Here is a 23,838-nt window from a genome sequence, read left to right on the forward strand (position 1 = left end):
GGGCCCCACCCAAATAAACCAAAATGGACAAATTTAAACCAAAACGGATAAATTTTGTCCTCGAAATGAGTCTTGGCATGAGTTACCCTTCTTCCACTAGAGATTGATATGGTCATGATATTCATTTCGCCAGCGAATTAGTAAGCTGTGCAGATCAGCAGCATGGAGCTAGCTAGGCAGATCGATCGACGACGAGAGTAAATGCATGCACATCTGTATTGGTAGTGTATAGTACGGCACTGTACGTAGTAGCAGAGCCATCGTCCTGGATGGATCCCAGCAAAAGAGATGGATGGATGCACGGAATTAATGGCACCACTTACTTCCTGTCTCCCTCAAACTGAGTCGGGACTTGAGAGAGGCTTTTCTTTCTAGCTTTGCACAGGCTGCAACTGTGTACGTCGTGGTGAGAGCTAAGCCAAGTCATAGCTATAGGCTACTAGATTTAGATGTGCGCCTTGGCGCACGACCCCGTGAATCTAATAAAAATACACATTTCGTATAGCACCCATAAAAATTAAGTGCAAAAATAATAATACATTTCTTAGGTTTCAGAAAACGAAGTCGATAGGATGAACTTAGGATAAGGCAAACAAAATTCCAAACAAAATTGGAAACATTTATATATAACAGGGAAACATAGGAGTATATTATAGTAGAAAACAACCGATGGCTATGTCAAGAGCAATAGAAGTAATGAAAGAACAAAAGCAACATCTACATAAGTTGGGCATTCTTGTAGCACCGAGGAAACGTAAATGGTACTTGCACCACCAAAATTTAACACCCCTGCAAATGGAAATATAAATTAAGCAACAGTCAAATGTAAGAAACGGTAACAACAGAACATTAACACATATTCGATACTGTAATATCATGATTATCTAGCTAGGTTCTATATCTCGCTAGGTTCTATAAATGATCTGTTGAAAAAATAAACAATATCAAGGTTAGGTGGTGGGTACAAAAATCTTGAAATATTTTCATCAGATTTAGCAATTATAGCTGAATGCCTTAAAATCATGGCATAACATGCCAATAGCATACATCACCACCATAGAAATCGGTGACTACCAGCAACATAGACCAAACACGCACGAGGCAAAGACACACAAAAGAAGTGCACGGACATGCTGACGACCACCCAAACATGGTGGAAAGCACATCAGTCCTGGGAACCTTAGCAGATCTATGTTGCTGGTGTTCCACTTCACGTTAGCTAGAACTATTCATCAGATACAAAACCTTCCCCTGCATCTCCCTTCTTGACCAGTCATACAACGACAGATGTGCATGTGTCTGCTGGAACCTGCTAGAAGCAAGGGCCTGAACCCATCAGGTACCATGAGCTGGCTAATACAGTGGTGTTCAGAGCTAGCGATATGCATGTCTCCATTGCTTCCTGTTGTATAAACAATAAGAAATAAGAAAGCTGGTACAAAAAACACAAGCAAACACGGTCATACTATGTTTTGACAGAACACGTTGATACCAGGCACCTAATAATCTATCAGCTATATGAAATCTGAGATTTAATCGATCCTCAACAACCACAAATATGGATATGAAAACTACAACATATTTCTTGAGCTATGCCCGGTCATTGCCACTGTTCAGTCCCAAGTTCACATTTATTTGAACAAAAATAATGCAGGAAAAAATGAAATTATCTTTACTTAAAAAATAGACCGAGCGTAAGGCATTATAGGCATAGCAGTTTCTAGTTCTCCATAACAAAAAGGGAAGAGCGCGTTAAAAATTCTGGAATGCACACACGTACATTTCAAGACCTAAGAAATAGCGTCTTTCAAAAGATAGAGAGGCAGCAATAATCAATCACACCCTGCCTAAGCCAGTCAACGATTCAATCACACGGACCTACAAAAGTAACAGACTGAGATTTATATCAAGAAGATGGGATGCAATGAAAATGAAGGTGCATATATGATACCTAATTTGCTATGAACTTCTTATTTTTTAGGTGCATCAAGAAACAAAATCCTCTAGCCCAGGGTCAGAGAAAGACTGAAAGGTAAAACAAAATAAGATTCAATTTCACAACCACCTTCTGCTATCTCCATGTATAAATAATTGAGAGAGTAGTTACAGGGAAATTAAGAGATACAACTCATGCAAGCCTTTATTTTCATCTTTCCAAGAATATAGCCTGAAATGTGAATAAACATATGTGGTTTTGATAAAACATAACCATCACATACAAATAACTGAAAGTACTGATTTTAAGGTTGATGCTTAAACAATCCTTGGTTCTAAACTGATTGCACCTTCCAACACAGTAACCTGTCATAGAAGGTGCCCCAGCTGCAATGGAAGCACCATTCAGTGGTAGATGCACTCATATTCAAACCCTTCTTCTTTTATTACCACCTATTGACCTATATATGCATTATTGCAACCATAAAGTAAGAGAGACTGGAAGTTATGATACCAATAACTGTTATGTATAAATATCTCAAAATCCACGTTCTCTATATATGCACAAGCTTTCCTGTTATGCACGTCGTAGGTAGAATTCCTGGTGATAAAAACTAAAAGAACATTGTATCTAAGTTCAAATTGTAAAAGGACCATATGGGGGGAAATATGAGAATGAATCACTACCAAATAAGTCACTCCCCAAATTTCCCTACATAGATATTTCTAGATCAAATAACTTATCCACCAAATTTCCCTAGAAATCCACCTGCACCAAGCATTGTTCAACCTGTCGATACTTTTTTGTCGATACTTTTTCTCGAACAGGACACATCATTATTATAAAATTTAAAGGTACAATAGTGCAGTAATGTTCATATCTCCCATCCTCTGATTAGCTAGTATGTATATTAGATATTCAGTATGTAACTATTTACAATACAACAGATGAGAAAAAGGACAAATACCAGATGTACACCGTGAAGTTGATAATATTGGTCCCTTTCTGACCTTTGCTTTCAACTCATTGCTCATCCATTTCCTGAACAAGAAACCATACATATTGAAATTTAATTTGCACTGCATAAACAAAACAAAAACGAAGATGGAAAAGAGGTAGAGAGGCAGCAGTTGTGGCTGCAGCAACAGCACACTCATCACCGTCAGATCTACCTCGCCCTTCGGCTGGAGAGAGAGAAGACACGCCATCGAAGCCCTCCTTCTGCAGCCAGACAAAGAGGGGTACGGATGGGATCGTGGAGCTCCAAGCACGCCGCCGAGGTCTCTTCCTCCTCTGCCAATCCTCTTTTTTTTCACCACTCCTTCTCCCTCTGTTTCTGCTCTTCCTGTTGGTTCTCACCAGTAGCAGTAGCACATCGCATCACCTCATGGTCGCAGCAGCAGGTCGAGCAACACGATCTTTATTCAAACAACAATGTCCAGTGATATCACCAAAAGTATCTAACAGGACAACTATGAAATTCTGGGAAGCAATAGCATCTTAAAAAGGAATACCGTGGAAGTAAATCTAATGGAGACATTAAAAGAAAGCTAAATGCAAGAAAATAAATAACTGCGATCAAGCTTAAGTAGGGTTTGTAATATAACAGAGAATGGAAGTAAATCTAAAGGAAACATTAAGAGAAAGCTAAATTATGCCAGGTTTGCAGTCCTACAACATATATAGCAGTACATTTCAATTGCAGAGAGAGAACCAATATTAACTAAGAGGAAGAAGTGTAGATGGGAAAGCCAGATCAATGGAAACGCTTATAAATGCAGAGTATGGAAGTCTGGTTACTGATAACAACATTGCATGCTGATGTGCACCTACTGTTCGTCAATAAATTAATACAGGAAGAAATTTATATGCTGCAAATAGAACACTTCTCTAGGTCTGCAATAGAAGGGGCAAGTGTGCTTGAGTTTCCTCAAAGGCTGCTCACTACACGCAGCCACTGTGCTGCACCTTGGTGATACGGCTTCAACCTGAGGTTGCAGATGTACATCCTAAGTCAGCTTGAGGGCAGGGAGGCCTTGTTTACCTCAGGCTTGTATAGAGATGGCGAGATTGCCAGTGTTAGACACCCTGCCAGGGTCAGACCAGTGACCACACCACCACTGCAAGCCTCCGGTCGTGGCTCAGCATTGCAGAGGCAATCTCAGAGCAGAGTCCAAGGCTGATATCTTGACGAAAAATCAATGACATGTAGAGGTAATATGGAGTGTATCTCCCTATTCAAATCGAACGGAAACCTGGCCAAGCAGGATTTCATGAGTTCAAAGCTCAAGATAATCTTTGGTAGGCTGGAATTTAACATAAAAGTAGGCAAGGTATCTATTATACATGTCAAACACATCGGTTGCGAGCTCTGCAACAATACTAACGAAAGCATTATTCAACAGTATGTTCAACACAAGAGTGTATCAAGAATACAACCGTGGTAATATCAATGTTCATGTGAGAACAGTCTATATAAGGAATTAGGGTCATGCTCGGGGTGAAGAAGAACACGTTGCTGTACACTATTCAAAATAGGTGTCAATTTTTTCCCGAAATGCCTGCAGTATAACATGTAATTACCACTTACCAGAAGTCATATATTACTTAAAACTTGAGCAACCAAACGTTTTTTTTATGGATATCAACTCTGAATGAGCTGCACAGAAGCAAAGGTGAAGGGTCAGATGGTCAAAAGATTCAATATAGATTTTACCACAAAAAATACTAAATCATGCTAAGAGAAGAACACAACGCTGAGGCCAAACTGGCTATATCTTTGAAGCAAGCAGGTCACTTGGCTCTAAGAGGGGAAAATATCTTACACCTCTTATTTCTTCACTGTAGAAGCTGATAGCATATATGAAAATTATGGAAAAGATCCCAGAACACTGAAGAAAATTAAATAGATTTTCTTCACTGAAAAAAGAATGGCAGCAGCTACAAAGGTAAAAGGTATGATCTACGACCAGACTGAAAAACGTTGCTAAACAAGTAGATATCAACTAAAAGAGTTCATGGAAAAATCGTTGGAAAAAAGAGCGTTTAGACAATGGACTTTCTGCCTTTCTTGAACAAATGCATACAACTTGATAATTACCTTCAATGTAAGTTCGTACACATAAGGTTAATAACACAGGGTTTAGGACACTCACCGTTGTTTCGACTTCAACATCAATTATAAGTGGTTTTATTTTCCTTTTGTGGTGTAGTCTCAGTCGATCGCTGATGCCATTCTGGACAACCCCACTTAGTACAGGTACAACTTGATAATTACCTTCAATGTAAGTTCGTACACATAAGGTTAATAACACAGGGTTTAGGACACTCACCGTTGTTTCGACTTCAACATCAATTATAAGTGGTTTTATTTTCCTTTTGTGGTGTAGTCTCAGTCGATCGCTGATGCCATTCTGGACAACCCCACTTAGTACAGGTAACATATGCTCAACCCTAGATGAAAAGACAAGCAAAAAGTTGTAATGGAAATTCTGTGCCAATGTTTGATGTAAAGATCGCTCTCTAGTGTGCAATGGAAAGAACCGAGGGTATTTATCGAAAATGGACGCCCAAAAAGCCACTACAGAACAACAATACTATTTTAAAAAGAACAAATTTGAGAAATGGCGAGCATTCGGTGAATCAGAAGTTGCTAATATCTTCATTGGCCAACAAAATCATAACGCACAGATTAGCAATGCAAGACATCTTATTGGATTCGAGAAATTAATTATAACAAAAGTGTGAATATCATGCTAAAGTTCAGATACGAACTACCATGTGTATTCTGAATAAAATATAGTACAGAGTGAATATGCAGCGCAAGATCTATGCATGTTAAAACGAAATTAAGACTGGAAAGCTAACTAAGAGATCGTACTTCTACAAAATCGCTGAAACAAATGGAAGGATAAATATTTTTAAATAATAATGTTAGATTGAAGAAATGAGAGTAAAACAAAAAAAGCAGCAGTAATAATGAAAAGGAACATCAGTTTTACCAGTCTATGTGAACCACGGCCAAAATTAAGCATTGACCAAGTTAAAATTATCAAACTCCAAAGTGATAACTCAGTCCTCCTAATCATGTTCTACTGTGCCAATTTGTCTTGGACATAAAATAGCTTTTACCTATCAGTGCCATGGGACATGTGAATACCATGTACTGCAAATGGAAGCTTCTGAGTTGGGGGGGGGGGAGAAGTTGGACATAAAATAGGATTTACCTATCAGTGCCATGGAACCACATGTGAAAACCATGCAAGCGGAAGCTTCTGAGTTGGGAAGAGTAGAGAGCTATCCTCATCAATGCTTGTTACTACAAACAGAAGCACCGTCGTCACCCGATCATGCGCTACTGAGTTGGGGAGAGAAGTTGTTGCCAGACAAATTCAGGATAGCCAGAAAACCATCAATATTCTGCATTTATGGAGAAAATGGAATAAATACGCAAACAATGTGCATGGTATCCAACTAAGACTCAGTTAGGAGAAATGTACTAAAACTGACACTATCTTCTACTGAATAAACACATATGTGTAACATTATATGATCTTGCAGGAAAAAAATCAGGCGCATTTGCTCATAAGCCGCTGAAATAAGAAAACGTTGGTGACATTTGAATGAAACTATTGTATCCAAAGTGCATATATATAGCACTATGACACAAATAAATTATATGGAACACTTGGTTCATAGTTATTTGTACCACAGTTTAAAATGCCTATGGCCAAGCAAGCAAAGCTTGATAATTTCTTTAGGAAAAAGAAAATTCTATAACACAGCCAGCAGCCTTGCAATTGCCGAAAGAGAAAAAATTAACCAAGCTAGCATCGGTGCCACAAATTTCATCTCAAAATTGTTATAAAATTCCGCATATGTCACAAAACAGAAGTACATTCGACTTGAGTGTATAAAGTTAGGATAACAATATCATGATCAGCATGTTTAGTGAAAAGGACATATCATATGGTAATATGGTAAGAAAATAGAACACAGGTTCAGAACTGTACCTCTTTGTTATTTTCTTGTCTCTTTCTAGCATCATGGAAAGAATCTAAAAGTATATAAAACAATAATTAGTATTCATATTGCTTAACTCTTGAGTCCTGATTGAGAAACGAAAACATGTGACTGTAAAGGTCAATTTTGAACCAATATTCATCAACAAACTGAATCAGTGTGTGATCCTAACAGATAAAAAGAGCATCATCTCACCTGATTGTCACTTTGGCCCTATCTCTGAATTCTTGCTAGGAGGGGGCCATGAATTGAGCAGCATGATTTACAAAAATTGATGTACCTATCAAGATAGAAAACTAACGTTTGAACTGAAGATCCTCAACAATCTGCAACATATGTCATGCCACTTCTTTGAACGAATATTAAAGGAATATACATTAGTGTTCACTAAAGAATTGGTCCAACAAAAAAACAAGTCACCCATTTAGAGAACCCAATCTAGAACTTTTGAAAATAGCATTTATAATATCACACTCTGGTTACTGCAATGAACTAACAACATATATACAACATTTCTAGACCATTCTTATTTGGGCTCAAGCTATGTTTACATTTTGCACTATACGTCTCCAACAATTTATCCTCAACTAACCTCTCACCGGTTGTTGACACCCAGATCCTATCAACAATGATGCACACTTGATTTGAACAATGGATATTATTTATGTAAAAATACAATGCAAAAGCATAGATTAGGGGAATTTTTTACCAAAACGAAAAGGCAGCAGGCTTCTCCTTGTTCCATTCGGGTGAGGTGAAATACAATGCAAAAGCATAGATTAGGGGAATTTTTTACCAAAACGAAAAGGCAGCAGGCTTCTCCTTGTTCCATTCGGGTGAGGTGGATACAGTGATTAAGGAGATTAGCTGCAACATGAGTCATGGACGAGCAGCTTGGGATACAGAATATGTACCTTCGGTAAGATCATTGACGAAGCAGCAGGAGCAAGTGGGGGTCGTGGAGGAGAATCTCACAGGCGTAGAAACGTGCAGGACAGACGGAGCTCGACCGGCCGCTCCTTCCGGCGACATCACGGCGCGCCGCGGCGGTGCGAGTGACGGTCTGCGCTGCTCCTGCCGGCCGCGGGCCACCGGCCGCCATCCGCGCTCCTTCCGATCCGACGCCCTGCCCTCCTCTTGCCGCCACGAATAAGCTCCTCCTAGCCGCTCCATACCATGGTGTGCTGCTGCTCGAGTGACGAGGCGGCTGCCCGGCGACGGGGGTTGCGGGTGGAGGAGGCGAGGACGAGGCAAGGGGAAGGGAGGAGAAGGGACGGGGGCGGCGGCTACAAGGGTTAGGGAGCACGCGAGGGGATAGGCGGGCGGCATCTAGGGTTTCCTCCGTGGGGCAGGCGCGGAGCGGAGGCGGCGGCTGGGAGCGGAGGAGGCCGCCAAACGAGAGGGGATTGGGGAGAGGAGGAGGCGTGCAACGGATTGGTGGAGCGCTAGCGACGTCGGGCCGAGCGGGCTTTCAGTGACCCATGGATAAAACGCGGGTTCCGCGAGGGCCTCGCTGCCCTGGACGAAGTCGACGGCCGAGATCGCGCCACGTCAGCTCGATCTGACGGCCTACAATCCAAACGCCTGTGAGAGCCCCTATGGGGGGCATCATATACACCTTTAGATAGCCTACCGCCACCGGGAGGCATATGCCTGCAGATCGCGCGCATTAAGATATCTAGCTTTGACGTACGAAACGCGGAGATCGTTTCGTCCCTGGGCTCCCGCGACGCCCAGGGCGAAACCCTAAAAATCCGCGCCGTCAGAGCCCCCTCCCTCCTCTCTTCTCCTCCTCTTCGCCGCCGAAAGGCCCTGCCCGGGCAAAGCTCGGGTGCGTCGGCGGCGGCGGGGCTGACCCCTTCTCCGCGTGGTGGTGGCAGCGCGGGCCGCGATGGCCGGCGGAGGTGCTGTTGGGGCGTTGGGCGCGGCGGTGCGGTCGCTGTGGTGGCTTCGCGGCGGGTGCGGGCTCGTGGCGACGGTGGCTGCAGGTACGGACGGCGCGAGCTCCTCTCTCGGCGGGCTCGGGAGGTAGAACGAGGTTGACCCGATGGCGAGTCTGTGGCCCTCTTGGCCGACGGCGACCCTGTGTGCCGCCCCAGGCTGGGATCTGGCGCCTCACGGGTCGGGCAGGGGCCCGAGCCCCTTCTGAGCCCAGATCCAGCCCCGATTTGGACGGGATCTCCAATTCGGTGGGCGCGTGAAGTGGTCAGCTGTGTGCTGCCTTGGTGGCAAGCTTGGCCGGCGGCGGGGGGGCGCCGGTGTAGGTGAGGGTGCTGGGAGGCGTGTTGGCTTACCTACGGGCCAGGCAGGGGCCTGGTGCCATGTGAATCCATCGTCTTCCGTCCCGCGATCTGGTGTTGCCGGCAGCCAGGGGGCTGTTGGTCTACCGATCCTCGGGAGGTGCTCTCTACAGTCAGGTTCGATGCTTCCAGGCAGGGGGTCCGGGGTACTCGCTGCGAAGGTCTACTCGTTCTCATCCTTTTCTCCGTTGAGCTCTGAGCTGGGACGCCGGGCGGCGGCCCTGGAAGGTGGGAGTCATGTTGGTTGGCGGGCGAGCCAATGACTCTGGTGCTGGTTGGTAACCACGGCTGTGAGGGCGGCGTGGTGGTTGGCGAGTCGAGTGCTGTGGGGTGTAGATGGCGGTGATGTTGCCAAAGGGAAACCTTTGCCCCTAGGGCCACGGCGGCGGCGTCTGCGGACGGCGTTCCCTTGTTGAAGGCGCCGTGAGGCCATTCTCTATCCCTCTACTCCGTCCGGGTGAAAACCCAAGATCCTCGGATCTGGCGGTGGCGGCACTCCGGTGTCGTGCTTTTCTTAAAGACATTATCTTGGAGCCCACAGCGCGAGGCTCGCAGATGGTTGTGACGGAGGTGATTCTTCGGCGATCTTCGGCAAGGCTTGCTCCGTGCCCTTCCCTCGTCGAGCTTCCTTGGCGCTGTTGTTCGGTTTGTGAGCAACTTGGGTTGGTCCCCGGTGGTGGTTGGCTTCCGGTGGCATTTCTGCGACGGAGGAGTTCTGTTGAGACGCGCGTGAAAAATGGCTGAGTGAGCTCCGGCCCGACACTGTAGACTCCAACTCTACTTCGAGTCCTCGTAGGCGCTTTGGCTGAGCATTTTGGTCGCGCTTCTGGTTGTAGCTTCTTCGGTAATTCGTGTGGGTGTGTGGTGTCGTTCTGTAAGCTGAGTTCAGCACTTTGTATCGTTCTCACCGTTGGTTGCTTTGTTAATTCAAAGTTGGGCACTTGAATGCCTTTTATCTAAAAAAGACGAAACGCAGTAGCAGCCTGAGCGGTTGATAAAGAAAACTTCGTAGTATCCAAGTTAGCTTAGACTAGCAAATGTGCCCATGCGTTGCAACGGGAGAAAAATATGTGTTGATATCGCGGCGTATCACAAAAACCAATCAGCCTCGTCACTGGGTGCGCCACTGTCACGCGTTGTGGCACATTGAAGTGGAGGATCTCGAGCCAGCTGATATCGTCATGCACACAAGACCCAATATTTCCATCAAGCATGGAGGTACTATAAACCCGACCAATTTTTCATCAAAATACTCATCAAAATAGGTTGCGGCGTCGGCCGGAAGCCTAGACATGTGCCAGAGCTTATGGACAGTTGGGTCCGCCTATGCACACCGATAGCAATCCCTTTATTCAAGCGAAGGTTGCGCCAGAGCTCTATGTGTAGGCTGTTGGGATGATAGCTGGCGTCAATTACCACGAACTGCGAGCGCAGCCGGTGTCCGTCCAACATCCAATGGTCACGGATCGATCATAGACCCTATTCAATAAGTGGACGACATTACCGTCCGCTCTTCGATTGGACAGTGTAGGTCGGTAACGGTGAGCAGCTATAACAAAACTCGGCGCTACATCGCCGTGTGTCTTCTCGTGGTAGGGCGCGATGCCATCGGTCCATGAAGATGATTAGCCTAAGTATTGTCTCGCCGACCATGGCGGACATGATCTTCGACCTTTTGAAGACCAAAATTTTGACACCATTGGCACGAGATCCACTCGATCTAATCGGGCATCTGGACTTTAATGGAACAAAATATGCACTTTTTTGCTCAGCTGGCTCTACCGCTTGGTGTCGTAGTCCTCTTTTGCAGCTCTCACTCACATAGTTGAGCAGACCTCGCAATGTGAAAAGAAAATCAATTTAAACATCAAGTGCATGCAGTATCAACAATATGCAGAAGGTATTAATACACACAGACATAGGCATCGACAGACGGCGGTTGTTTCTTTATGACATCGATTTTTCTGTATGGAGACCCTGTGAGAGCACGACACGGATCTAATTTCAATCCTGGACACAATGATACTTGACTCTTGGCTGTGCACGTGTATGGCGATCTCCACTTCCTTTTCCCCTCGTCCCTATATATCCGCTAGCCCTTAACTTTTTCTTCTTTGTTCTTCAACTGAATCCCCGTCGACTGTTCTCCTATGCTGGCTGCCGGAGCGAGAGGGTTGAGGGGTTCGGCGCCACCTCCCCAAGTGAATACCTCCGACGTAGACCAACACAGGTGGATCTGGACTGGCGCCCTGGTCATCGGTTGCATCGAGGAGCAGGGCCATGTCAGCTGCTCCTTCCATGATCGATTTATGAAAAATCTGCAGTGCAAAGTCTGTTTCTTCTTCTCCTCTATGCTAGCCCACGGTGGTTCTCCGCCTGGAGTTGGAAGGCAACATGCGATCTTGTTTTTGTTTGACAAAGGACGATCGGCAGCGGCTTGGCGACCTATATATAGGACGGCCAGTGGATACGATTTTTGACGGATTCGTGGGCAGCGATTGTGCGCCGACTAATCCTCTCTACTTGTGTCTGCCTGCGTGGCTTTTATGTGCCTTGCGTGACGTACAAATTCGGTCGGGAATCGGATGGAATTTATCTGGTCGAAGGAGTGGAATTCGATCAGTACTGCGTAAAAACCTGTCGGGTAGACATACCAAGAGGGTTTCCATCTTGGTCTTGGCCCGTTTCTGTGATGGCAACGTAGGAAAGGAAAAAACAAAGCAAGCTAACGTGTCAGCAAGTAGTATAGATTTTAACTTACGGGTGGTAGTAGTGGGTAATTTGTACCAACTTTTAGGGAAGTTTTGAATTAGACGAACGACCGAGGGAGAAACCCTTTTGCTTTTATTATTAGATATAGATTAGTGAATAGAGGAAGTAACATTAGCGAACAGAGAAAGTACTAACATTTATCCAGTTTTTAAGGGTATATCGAGTCATATTTTTGTAGGAACAAATCTAGAGTTATTGTTTGTGCATACATCAAGATCATGAACACGATTGCCAAAATGAGGGAAACAAAAAAAAATGAAGAAAATAGTGCGCGTGTGTTAGGGATTTATCCTTAACTTTGGTTGCATCATCAAAATTCCTATAATTCGGGTCATCAAGACTGTCGACCTGGCTGGTTCGACTTCCATCAGTCCAGCTGCTATGTCAGGGTGGCGCCCCCGAATTCGACACGGTGTACGAGGTTTGTGGGCGGCCGTCTTGTTAGAGCAAGAACAATAGTGCAGCTGGCAGCCGGCTATAACAATTTGCCACATCATCTATAGTCAACTTATAGCTAGCATGTACAATAGTAAGCTATAAAATTATAGTACTTTTACAGTACATGGCCCACCTTTTAGTCTCATATAGTGCCTAGGAGCACGTGCTAGAGCTGGCTATTAGATAAGAGCCCACTTCCCTTCTCTCTCCTAATCTCTCTCCTCCAACTAAGCAAATTTATTATATTTTATCTCTTATAGCCAGCTGACTGTGCCTTATTGTACTTGCTCTTAGTCAGGGGAACGAGATGGCCGGCTCGTGCGGCATTGCCACTGGCATTGGTGCTGAGTGATGCAAGCAGTCCTGCCCCAAAGTCGGAGAGATTCTTGGGCCTCAGTTTGGGCCAACCGGCCAGGAACTCAGCACTTTCTACCACTGGGCCATCGTAACCTCTTGTAGTGGGATATGTTGTGATTGATTGAGCAATCGTTCCCAAAATAGAAGATTTGACCGATCGATATCTGAAAATGAATCGGTCCCCAATTTTCCAATTTAACTCATTCAAACTCTCTTCGAGCGGGACAAGCGCATCTTTCTAGATGGAAGCAAGCCGGAGAGGTCGCGACCTCTGGTGCTTCGACGTTGTCCTCTGGCGATGGGAGTGAACTTCCAGGCATTAGGCCACATACCGGGATGCATAGCCCGCGCGGGTGTTGGCAGGCACAGATCGCGGTCGGAAATGGAAGCGAGGCAGCAACATGGACATGACAATGGCCGATGCGGGAGGAAGTGAGAGGGAAAGTCCGGCCGACGGAGGCTCAAACCAGGGCCAACGGGCTGGCTCGATTTCAGCATCTCCGGGCAGAAGACCGTTGCAAAATTGTTAGTATTTGGTACTTTGGTTCCCAATTGTCAATTTTAGCACAACATTTTCTCAATTGAATTTCATATCTACCTTTGTTAAATGTTCAAAGTCTTATATTTAATATTGATAAACATTTGATAGTGCTATTTGCTTTTTATGCACCGCATTAATCTTTATACATGAAAACCTTGTTGGAGGTGTATTTTCCCTATCTGATGTTTATATTAGTTGTTGTCTACGTGGAATTTTTTGTCACTCTTTGGATCGCCTAGGCTTTGAAAAATTTCTAGGTCCGCCTATGGGCATGATGACTTAGCCTCATACCCTGCTTCCTCGGGCTTACCACTCGGAGTTTGTCAAGGGTTTCAAACTATGATCGGCAGCTAAACACGAGGGTTCCGCTCACTGCCTGACTTAACCTAACACCTTACAGTACGAGTTGTTCACATCCATGCACCATCTTTATCCTTGTTGCCATGGGTTGACACATGCAGTCTGCCCAATTAGCATTGACACTTTTTTGCAAGACGCCATGTATAGAAATATTGAGAAAATGTGCAGGAGCAGAATGGGAAACATATACTGAAATGGTGAAGTGATAATTATGTAAGTATTTTTTTTAATAACAAATAAATACAAACACTGTATTACACGGTAGTTGACAAACTTTTGAATCATCCAAAAATACTGCGTGGACCTCTGTATGGGATCAAAGTTCAAACAATAATTCGGTTATCTAGCCTATCAAGCCGATTGAGTCATTTTCATGTTTCAATAAAAATTGGGCTTACAGTCCAATACTATTCCAACCTGACCATACTTCTAGTGGCCCGCTACGGGGCGTGAAGACAGGATTTGGCCACATCCGGGGGCAAACCCTATACACCGACCAGGTGCGCGTACCGCGCGCCGCACAGCCGCGCGCGGTACGGGCCGGCCCAGTTAGGTGCGGGCTGCCTCCTTTTTCGATTTTTTTTTCTTTTTTGTTTCTTATTTTCTGTTTCTTTTTTTCCTGTTTTCTTTTTTTCTGTTTTCTGTTTTCGTTTTTTCTGTTTCTTTTTTTTACTTTTATTTTTCAGATTCAAAAAATAGAAATATTTTAAAAAAATTAAATTAAAAAAATGTTCAAATATAAAAACCGTTCAAAATCTGAAAACCGTTCAAATTTAAAAATCGTTCAAACATGAAAATTGTTCAAACATGAAAAATGTTCAAATTTGAAAGCCGTTCAAATTTAAAAATCATTCAAACTTGAAAATTGTTCAAACATGAAAAATGTTCAAATTTAAAAACCGTTCAAATTAAAAAACCGTTCAAATGTGAAAAATGTTTAAATTTTGAAAAATATAATTTTTTAAAAAAATATTCAAAATATAAAATCTTTCAAATTTTAAAACTGTTGAATTTATAATTGTTCATATTTTGAAAAAAATCTTGAAAAATAATTTCATAAGAAATGTTAGATTTTGAAAAAGAAAAATATTAATAACAGAAAAAAAAATAGAAGAAAGAGAAGAAGAAAAATAGAAAAAAAAATGTACCTGAGCTAATGGGCCGCGGCCCAAACTACCCGACCTGGTCGCTGGGGGTGTGCGGCACCCCGCACGCGCCGACCAGGTCGGCATATAGCAGTCCCCCATCCGGTGGCGCGCCTATACCCCACTCACGTGTGTGCGGGATTAACGCACCCACGCAGTGGCTCGCTCCTATTGGGCCGGCCCAGCGCCCAAAAAAAGTGACCTACAATTTTTTTCCTATTAATTTTAACTTTTTGAGTAACTTCCAGATTTGAAACTTTTCATATTTTGAAAAAAAAATCCTATCTAAAAAAGTTCGGATTACAAAAATGTTTAAATTTGAAATTTTGCTCAAATTTGAAAATTGCTCCATTTTAAATTTGCTCGAATTTGAAAAATGCTTAAATTTAAAATTGCTTCAATTTAAAAATTTGCTTGAATTTGAAATTTGCTAAAATTTGAAATTTACTTCAATTTGAAATTTACTCAAACTTAAAATTTGCTCGAATTTGAAAATATGTTTTAAAAAAACAGGAAAAGGAAAAAACCATGAAAAAAAATAAAAACAGAAAAAAGAAAAACGAAAACCGACCAAAAACCAACCAAATCAGCGAAGAAAAAGGAAAAAAAAACAACTCCAGATGGGCCGCGGCCTGCTATCTCCCGCGTGCGGGTGTTAGTCTGCGCCGCTGCTGGGAGGGGAACAGGTTTTGCCCACATCCGGAGCCTGGAGGGTGATGGAATCGCCAAGACCTCAAAACAATTCGGTCGGTCATCCCGATGGAACACAGAAATTTCCCCAAGATCGTGCGGAAATCTAACGGTTTTCGCTGAAGTCCTTACAAAATTTCATTTAAAATGTACGCATTCCATCTACAACTGCCAGTCACAAACTCGTTCTATAAACTCGTATGGCCCCTGAGGCCCTGATCTGCTACGCAGGTTAACTTGCATTCATTGCGATTGAGCCGTTGCAGTGCTAACAGCAGAGCAACACTTCACTACGGGAAAATAAGTCTTTACCGTGCAACTGTTTACAGATCAGATATACCAGATCGTATTGCTTAATTATCCACAGTTCCACATCAATTACCTCTTCCCCGATCGCGCGCGCCTATACAAAACTGCTTGATCCACCGCAACATACCACACGGGCAGCAGGCATGTCAATCTTGGCCGCTGAAGTCGACGGTCTTGAACGACTGGTGCAGGCGGCGGAGCACGGCCTCGTCGCGCCCCCACTCGGGGTTGGGCGCGGTGACGAAGTGCGCGTACAGCTTGTTCCGGGCGCACGTGACGGAGATGAGGCTGTGCGCGCCGGCGCCGGCCACCTCGTACTCGTAGTACACCTGCCCGTCCTCGTCTTTACGCTCCGTCGACGTCACGCCGTCCGCCGACGAGATCTGGTCCTGCAGCCCGACGTCGGAGAGGGCGAGGTTGTCGAGCACGGCGCCGACGGGCGCCAGCTTGCGGAAGCCGGAGAGGAAGGTGAGGTACTCCCGCTCGGAGCGCTTGCGCGGGTTGAAGAACTCGCTGTCGGTGCCGTTGGTGCCCTTCTCCACCTTGGACACCAGCCGCTCCTTCCACCCCTCGGGGACGTCGTACACGTACTCCGCCGCGTCCTTCTTGCTCGCGTTCCCGCCGTACCCGCCGTAGTTCGCCGCGCTCGCCGCCGTGCCGTAGTAGGTCTTGAACTCCGCCTCTGCGTGCAATGGCGTCGCGGGAGACAACAGGAGGAGGCCGGCCGCGGCCGCCGCGGCCAGCGTGGTGGCGAACGGCCTGGGCGCCGGGAGCCTCACATTTACAGACTGCGGCGCCGACGGTGGCTGCTGGGAGGTGGCAGCCGACGAGGAGGTGGAGGCGGTGGTGGTGAGGAGAGGGGAAGGGGAGAAGAGCGAGGCGAGCATGGTCATGGTGGACCTCGACGACGTGCCCCTGTGGTGATTCGCGCGCGTTTTTGTGTGGTTTTGTGTCGCTGAGAGGATAGGAGAGATCGGCGTGGCTTATCCGTTGCGAGCGCGACGAGGCATTCCGACTTTTTTTTTGAAGGAAGGCATTCCGACTTTGTCCTTGTCGCTGTATGGAGAAAGAAATGGTGCTTGTGAACTTGTGTGGGCTTGCGGCCCAGTTACTTGGCAAGGCCTTTCGTTGTACAATACCAAAAAAAATTGAGGTTCGGTCTAGTTTCATGATGCGTTAATGACCAGAAATTCATTACTCATCTCGGGTGCATGTTTCTGCCATCGGAAAAAATATTCAAATTGTTAAAAATTTGTAAATAAATAATTTGCATGTATATCTCGATATTCTATGTGTCCACGTTAAGTTTCGTGAAAATAGATATTTATGTGTCATGTGTAAAAACAACAAAACAATATCTCGGATTTTTTCTTTTTACACGCGACATAAAAAATATCATTTTTTCGTGAAACAACTTTGTGAGCAGTTAAAATGTAGAGATGTAAGCGTAAAGAAATTAAACCGGGGAGTATATATAGACGGTAGGCTCAAGACGAGCCCGATTTTAACTTAATAAAGCCACAACACGACAGAGTACAACAAAGATCCAGGGGTCAAAGACCCATCAACACAGTGCGAAATAGGCATGGACCAAATGCCGAACAGGTCCAAGAGCCCACAAGCTCAACCTAGAGAACACTGACGATACAAAGGAGAATCAGGTCGGCGCCATTACTTCTCGCATCTCTGCGTGAAGACAGTGGATCCATCTGATCGTCATCTCCAGCGCCTCACGGTCTTGCCTCCTAGCCACTGGCTTGCACACTTGTAAGTACATGACCATTTTGAATATGATATCAGCCGGTTGCGAAGGGTACTTTTCCTCGATCGTAAACTTGTTCCTAATGTTCCAGAGGAACCACAGGAGAGCCGCACAGCAAGTAGATAGAACGCGCCTAGTCTGACCGACACAACCATCTAGGAATCTAAAAACATCTGCCGTACACGAAGGGTTCCAGGAGAAGCCTAGTAGTTCCCGCACTACGCTCCACATAAACCTCTCCAAAGAGCAGGTAAAGAAGATATTGTTTGTATCCTCCCACCCATCACACAAGGCACATCTGCCCGTGGAAGGCCCCTGTCTTTGATGGATATTGTCGCGGGATGGCAGTCGTTTCCTAACCAGCTGCCACAGGAACACCATGATTTTAAGGGGAATGGCAACTTTCCACAACTCGTCAGTGTTTTCTAGGGGTCCCCTAACACAGCCTCCTGTAAAGGGATCGGACCGTGAACCTTCTTGAAGGTTCCAATGCCCACGAAATAATATCCGGCTTCTGGGAGAGAGAGAGAGAGAGAGAGAGAGAGCGGGGGGGCTCCCAGCTCCCTCTAAGGGCCCCCCACTCCACCATTTTGCGTTGCCCTAGGGCCTGACGCATAGGAATGTGCCAATCCCCATCCCTATATGCAGGAGCTACCGAGACGGCCGGGTCTAAAGCCAGCGAAAATAGGGTGGGAAAGCGATCTTTGAGGGGGCCCTTCCCCTGCCACTAGTCTACCCAAAGTCTAGTGGAAGAACTGTTGCGTACCCGGTGTCGTGCTCCCAAGCAGAACACCGGTTTAACTTTCTGGATGGCGTTCCAGAACTAAGACCCGCTCTGGTGTGAATCGACCAACAGGTTTTTAGTATGTAGATATTTGCTTCTGAGTATGTCAGCCCAGAGGCCCTGCTCGCCCGCATAAAGCTTCTAGATCCATTCTGCCATCAGGCAGGTGTTCATAAGCTTGGTGTCAATAATCCCAAGACCCCCCAAGGACTTGGGCTTGCACACCGCATCCCAGTACACCCAATGATATTTACGCTCGGACCAGAACCCTCCCAGTAGAACCGGGAGTGATGTTTGTTGAAGACTTGGTGCACCCCAGCGCCAAGTAAGCAAACTCACATAGCATGCATGGGGAGGTTCGACAAACAGGCCTTAGGCCTTGCTGAGAATCAATCTTGCCGCAGAGGACATGAACTTGCCCATCCAAACTCTCTTGCCAGCCACCTTAAGGCCAAGAGGTTCCCAATAGCATGCATGGGGGAGGTTCGACAAACCGGGGAGTATATGTTGCTCTAGGTGCCAAAACGCCATATATTGTCTTACTCAGAACTTGAGACGATAGGAATAACCTTTTGGGGGCTATTCCACGCATATCATAAATATACACCTTGCAGTTTACTTGATGAATCTCGCGTAGCTTAGGCGTAGTGACCTGGAAATTTGGTGTGGCGACTGACATGACAATTTCTTTCTTTTTTTCCATGTGATCCTGACTTGGGATAATGGAATGAGCACACACCAACAGCATCCACATAAAACAAGGAAAACGAAAAATTCTAAGCGGGAAGCGCCGTGTACTACTAGCATCTTTCATTACCGAGAACTAGTAGTTTAAAAACGTTGACCAACGGGGGAATGATCCCTCCCCTGGCTATACGTTGTTAGGTAGGATGAAACTCTTCCCGCGGATGGACGCTAGGATAATAACCCGATTTAAAGTTCGCCCCTCCCTGCGAAATTACCGCGAGATGGGGATTCGAACCCGAGCGGGCTGGCTGCGCACTCGCTAGCCTTGCCACTGAGCTAACACTTAGTTCTCAAACTAGGACTTTCAAACAACACGACATATATATAAAACAAGCACCCAGTGATGCAAATTTTTCAACGATAGGGACAAAAAACAGGAACACTTATCCTAATCAAAGCTTCCTCTTACTTTCCTTCTTCCCCCAGAACATTGTTTTTATCCACAAGAACATGTCAATGTTCTTTAGCTTCTTCATCTTCTCTAACATTATCATCATCAGCCATCTGAATATCAAGTGCTTCCAGCTGAGGTCTACCAGCACCGGCAAGATCATTCGGTGCATTTCTTTGCAAAGTCGCAACTCTAGAGCGCATGAGCTCCTGCTCAGTGTTAGGATGCGAACCTGGCCAATAGTTTATAAATATAAAATCCAAACGAATCAAGCTCTATTACGAAATTTCCAGATCACTTAGCAAATAGCGGCCAGGGTAGTGATCCGCATGTTTCTGCTAAAGGAATAAACTGAGCCATCCACCAATTGCCAGGTTTATTACTTGTACCAATTGATGTTGCCACCACACTCCATACATAGTTCGGAGCTGAACAAGTGAAGAAAAGATGATAAATTGTCTTTTCTTCATTACAAAACTGACACTTGGTATTGCCCACCCAGCCTCTCTTCGTCATGTTGTCCTTAATTGGTTGCAGTTGTGTTATGCCAAATCAACGAGAGCCAAACTTTGATTTTTAAAGGAATTTTGTCTTTCCAAAAATGGTTGAAGGACCTGCCAATACCATTACTACATAAGTGAGAATACATAGATTTCACTGTGAATTTCCCTGATTTTGTCCATTTCCATTTTGGCCTATCAGTCTGACCAGGAATAGCAGCACATGCTAGTGTGTCTTGTAGTTTTTTCTATTCTATTTGAAGACAGCAATTTCTTTCTTCTTCTTTTTGGAAAGTGAGACGCTTTGTTGTTTGGTTAAAAAATCAGAGTTAGGACTAATACTTAAGAAAGTGTTTTCTTAATCAAAGTCCAAGGCCCTATATTTGTAAATTAACCGAAGAGAATTGTTGATTTAAGTATAGAAAAGGTACAACACACCCAAAACATTGTCCAACCTGACTACCAACACAGACACGAGACACGTCGTCGAGGATGAGATAGTTATAATTTCAACACAAAGCCCATGCAGCTAATGTCAAACAGTGTGCCAACACATCGAGGATGACCCTAGCTCACAATTAGGGTTTTTTTTATTTGAAGTGTATTCTAGGGGATTGGAGAGAATTATCCTGAATCCTGAGATTTAGATTGCGCGAAAATAATATTACATCATCAGCATCAGTAACATGTTGGAAGTCCTATGTTTACAAAAAAGAGGAGCAGAGCTCACTATTTGCATCAATGAAACAAAGGTTTTACATTGTATCAGGTTTACAGATTGGCCGACAAGCCAATTTAAGGGAATCCCACAACTCAATACGCCATATGCTCTCAGAATCCTTCTGTCAGAGATCATTCTTCGTTCGAAGCTTCTACCGGAACGATCAGACCCAGGCTATGTGAAGCAGTTCCCCACACTCTTCTGTCCAGGAGAAGCATCATTTCACTAGTATTTATTGTGTGTCTTTGCAGAATTCACCTAGGATCCTGAAACCGAAGTTCATTTTGTAAGGTACAGAGACTCCAAAGGGACGCAGCACATAAGTTAATTCTGACAGAGTGTTTGTTGGAAGTGAGCCACCACCCAGAAATGTCGTCAACTGATTCGGGCTGTGTACATTAAAAAAAACCTGCTGTGAACTCCCAAAGTCGACTAGCAATAACACATACAAAGAATAGTGTTCTACAGTTTCACTCCACAAAAATGTTGTTGGAAGCAAATATACCGAATACAGATAAAACCAAGAAAGTGTTTGGTGCAGTAACAGTTTGAGAATACACCGTGATTGAAATGTTTCCTGAGGGTAATGGCATACAAATGCAGTACAATACAAGTATACAACTTTGGTTCAAGAACTATATTCTGATTACAGAAGATGGTTACTGGTTCAAGAACTATATTCTGATTACAGAAGATGGTTACGACAGAACTTTCGGAGAAAAGGCTGAAGCCTGCTTTTATATAAAAGCAACACACAAACACAGAGTACTGGGAGAATTTAACCCTTACAAAGTTCGAACACCACAGAACGAAGAAAAACAACAGAAGCTCCAGGGAGCACCTAGTTACAAACTACACTACTAGCGAGCAACTAGATAAACTGGAGACTACTGCTAAAAGCTCAACCAACACCTCGGCGTGGTTTTATCAGGAAGAAGGAACCTTTAGCCCCCATCTTCAGTTTCTTGATTATCACCACACACTCCTCTTCACGCTTTGCCGGTCACAGAAGTTTCCACTGCGGAAGTAAGGATATCATTTTGAAGATGTTATACATGGGGGAGCTACATATATTATCATTGAACACTAAATCATTCCGAGCAAGCCAAATGGACCAGAGCAGTGCCCCAATCACTGCCCACGCACTGTAATTGGAGCGCAAACCCGGAGATTTCAGACCCATGCTAGCAAAGTCATCAAAAGTTTTGACAGAGATCAGTAAGAACAGAAAGGATCGCATTGCATATTCAGAATCAGATCGGTAGCCTGCACGATGGTCTAATGAACATGATTTGACAGAGATTTACTTCCTCCTTCATCCAATGCTGAGCCACACTGTAACCATGGAAGGAGAGGCAACACCTCTGCTGTGCTTTATCACAACAGTTTGGAAACTTGGAACTTGGCGCTTAACTGATTCTATTGAAATTCAAAAGCCCGCCCAGACTTTTGGTGTGCAAAAGTTCCCGGTACCAAAGTTAAATCTAAATCTTAAATCAGAGAAAACTCCTCAGCACACAGATCAGGACAGACAGGATTCTCAAGAGAACAATAGATCGGACAGGTGATTCTAAAATAGTTCAAACCAAAGGTTCAGAATCTGAATCCTACACTGAAACAAAAATAAGTCCGTAAACATGCTCATAGTAGTAGTATACCCCCAGACACAGATTGAAACTGGCACGACTCAGATAGTCAGATTGAACAAGCAACTGATTCTAAACTGAAAGCCCGCCCAATTCTTTCATGTGCAAAATTTTCAAGTGTCGAAAGTTAAATCTAAATCAGAGGAAGCTACTCAGCACATAGATCATACCAGTACTAAATTAGTTCAAACCAAAAGTTCAGAAACTGGCACCTACAATGAAACCAAAACAAAGTCGCGCCAAGAAGCTGGCAGTGGTAAGACTTAATACTATATCCCAGATTAAGAAGGACATGAGTCAGATTCGAAGCGATGGTAACATTTCTTCAGATTGAAACAGTAGCGATATTCCACAGGCAGCAAATTTCTTACAAGACGACATGCTCAGAACAAACTCAGACATCTAACTACAGAGTACCAGCGATTTCACCTAAAGACGACACAGAAGAGAGGAGCCACTCTCCGAGAACACAAGACAGCAGCCTAGGCGGAAGTGAACTTGGTGACGGCCTTGGTGCCCTCGGAGACGGCGTGCTTGGCGAGCTCGCCGGGGAGGACGAGGCGGACGGAGGTCTGGATCTCCCGGGAGGTGATGGTGGGCTTCTTGTTGTAGCGCGCGAGCTTGGCGGACTCGCCGGCGAGCTTCTCGAAAATATCGTTGATGAAGGAGTTCATGATGGACATGGCCTTGGAGGAGATGCCGATGTCCGGGTGCACCTGCTTGAGCACCTTGAAGATGTAGATCTTGTAGGTCTCGACGGACTTCTTGGCCTTCTTCTTGCCCTTCTTGCCCTCGCCGCCCTCCTTGGCCGCCGCCTTCCCCGCCGGCAGCCGCTTCTCCGCCTTGGGCTTCTTGCCGGCCGGGGCCTTCTCGGCCGCAGGCTCCTCCTCCACGGGCTTCTTCGCCGCCGGCTTCTTCTCCGCCTTGGGGGCCATGGGTGGTGCTGGGGGAGGTGCGGTGGTGTGGGTTCTCGCCGGAAGGTGGAGGAAAGAGTGGGGATTTGAGATGCCTGGGGACGATCGGGGGCGGACGATTATATACGAGGAGGAGGTGCGCGCTGATTGGTGGAGGGGGTGTGCCACGGATCGGTTTCGCAGACTGATACCAGCCGTTCACCGCTCTTTGGGATGGACGGCCAAGGTGCGTCTCGACTCGGATCGCTAACCTCGCGTCTCGCGAAAAGGTAGAGGCGGGAGGCGATTGGCTTCGGCGCGCGCGTGTACCAATTGTTTTTTCATGTGCAAAATTTTTCGGTACCGAAAGTTAAATCTAAATCAGAGAAAACTACTACTACCTACCTCCTCCGTACTGATTTACAGGGCAAATACGCATTTGAAGAAATAAGTTTAACTACAGATTTAGTCAACAAAATATAAAATATATACCACAAAAACTATACCATTGAATTCATATTCAA

The 23,838-nt window shown here is 45.0% G+C and overlaps 2 protein-coding genes and 1 long non-coding RNA gene across 5 annotated transcripts; all 3 read right to left on the minus strand.

The window, feature by feature from the left end:
• Positions 1 to 982: 982 nt before the first annotated feature.
• On the minus strand, positions 983 to 8,374 carry LOC127316870 (uncharacterized). 3 transcript variants are annotated; one of them, XR_007860690.2, is made up of 9 exons: positions 7,668 to 8,374; positions 7,154 to 7,238; positions 6,949 to 6,992; positions 6,163 to 6,355; positions 3,109 to 3,354; positions 2,904 to 2,977; positions 1,952 to 2,025; positions 1,781 to 1,878; positions 983 to 1,402 (listed from the first exon to the last, which is right to left on the minus strand). It is a non-coding gene; the product is annotated as an uncharacterized lncRNA (long non-coding RNA). The 3 variants fall into 3 exon arrangements; XR_011749346.1 differs by lacking the exons at positions 1,781 to 1,878; positions 1,952 to 2,025; XR_007860687.2 differs by lacking the exons at positions 983 to 1,402; positions 1,781 to 1,878; positions 1,952 to 2,025; positions 2,904 to 2,977; positions 3,109 to 3,354 and adding exons at positions 3,973 to 4,191; positions 4,527 to 4,595.
• A 7,509-nt stretch (positions 8,375 to 15,883) lies between these two features.
• On the minus strand, positions 15,884 to 16,842 carry LOC127316869 (thylakoid lumenal 19 kDa protein, chloroplastic). Its single transcript, XM_051347340.1, has one exon. The coding sequence runs from the start codon at positions 16,761 to 16,763 to the stop codon at positions 16,017 to 16,019; it is 747 nt and encodes a 248-aa protein (XP_051203300.1). The 5' UTR covers positions 16,764 to 16,842; the 3' UTR covers positions 15,884 to 16,016.
• A 5,985-nt stretch (positions 16,843 to 22,827) lies between these two features.
• LOC127316868 (histone H2B.2) lies at positions 22,828 to 23,405 on the minus strand. Its single transcript, XM_051347339.2, has one exon. It carries the CDS (start codon positions 23,354 to 23,356, stop codon positions 22,904 to 22,906), a length of 453 nt encoding a protein of 150 aa, XP_051203299.1. The 5' UTR covers positions 23,357 to 23,405; the 3' UTR covers positions 22,828 to 22,903.
• Positions 23,406 to 23,838: the final 433 nt, after the last annotated feature.

Source organism: Lolium perenne, chromosome 7, assembly GCF_019359855.2.
Source record: "Lolium perenne isolate Kyuss_39 chromosome 7, Kyuss_2.0, whole genome shotgun sequence".
NCBI lineage: Eukaryota > Viridiplantae > Streptophyta > Magnoliopsida > Poales > Poaceae > Lolium > Lolium perenne.

Coding starts and splice junctions, on each gene's coding strand:
- LOC127316868 (XM_051347339.2), bottom strand. CDS start 23,356: ATGGCCCCCAAGGCGGAGAAGAAGCCGGCGGCGAAGAAGCCCGTGGAG.
- LOC127316869 (XM_051347340.1), bottom strand. CDS start 16,763: ATGACCATGCTCGCCTCGCTCTTCTCCCCTTCCCCTCTCCTCACCACC.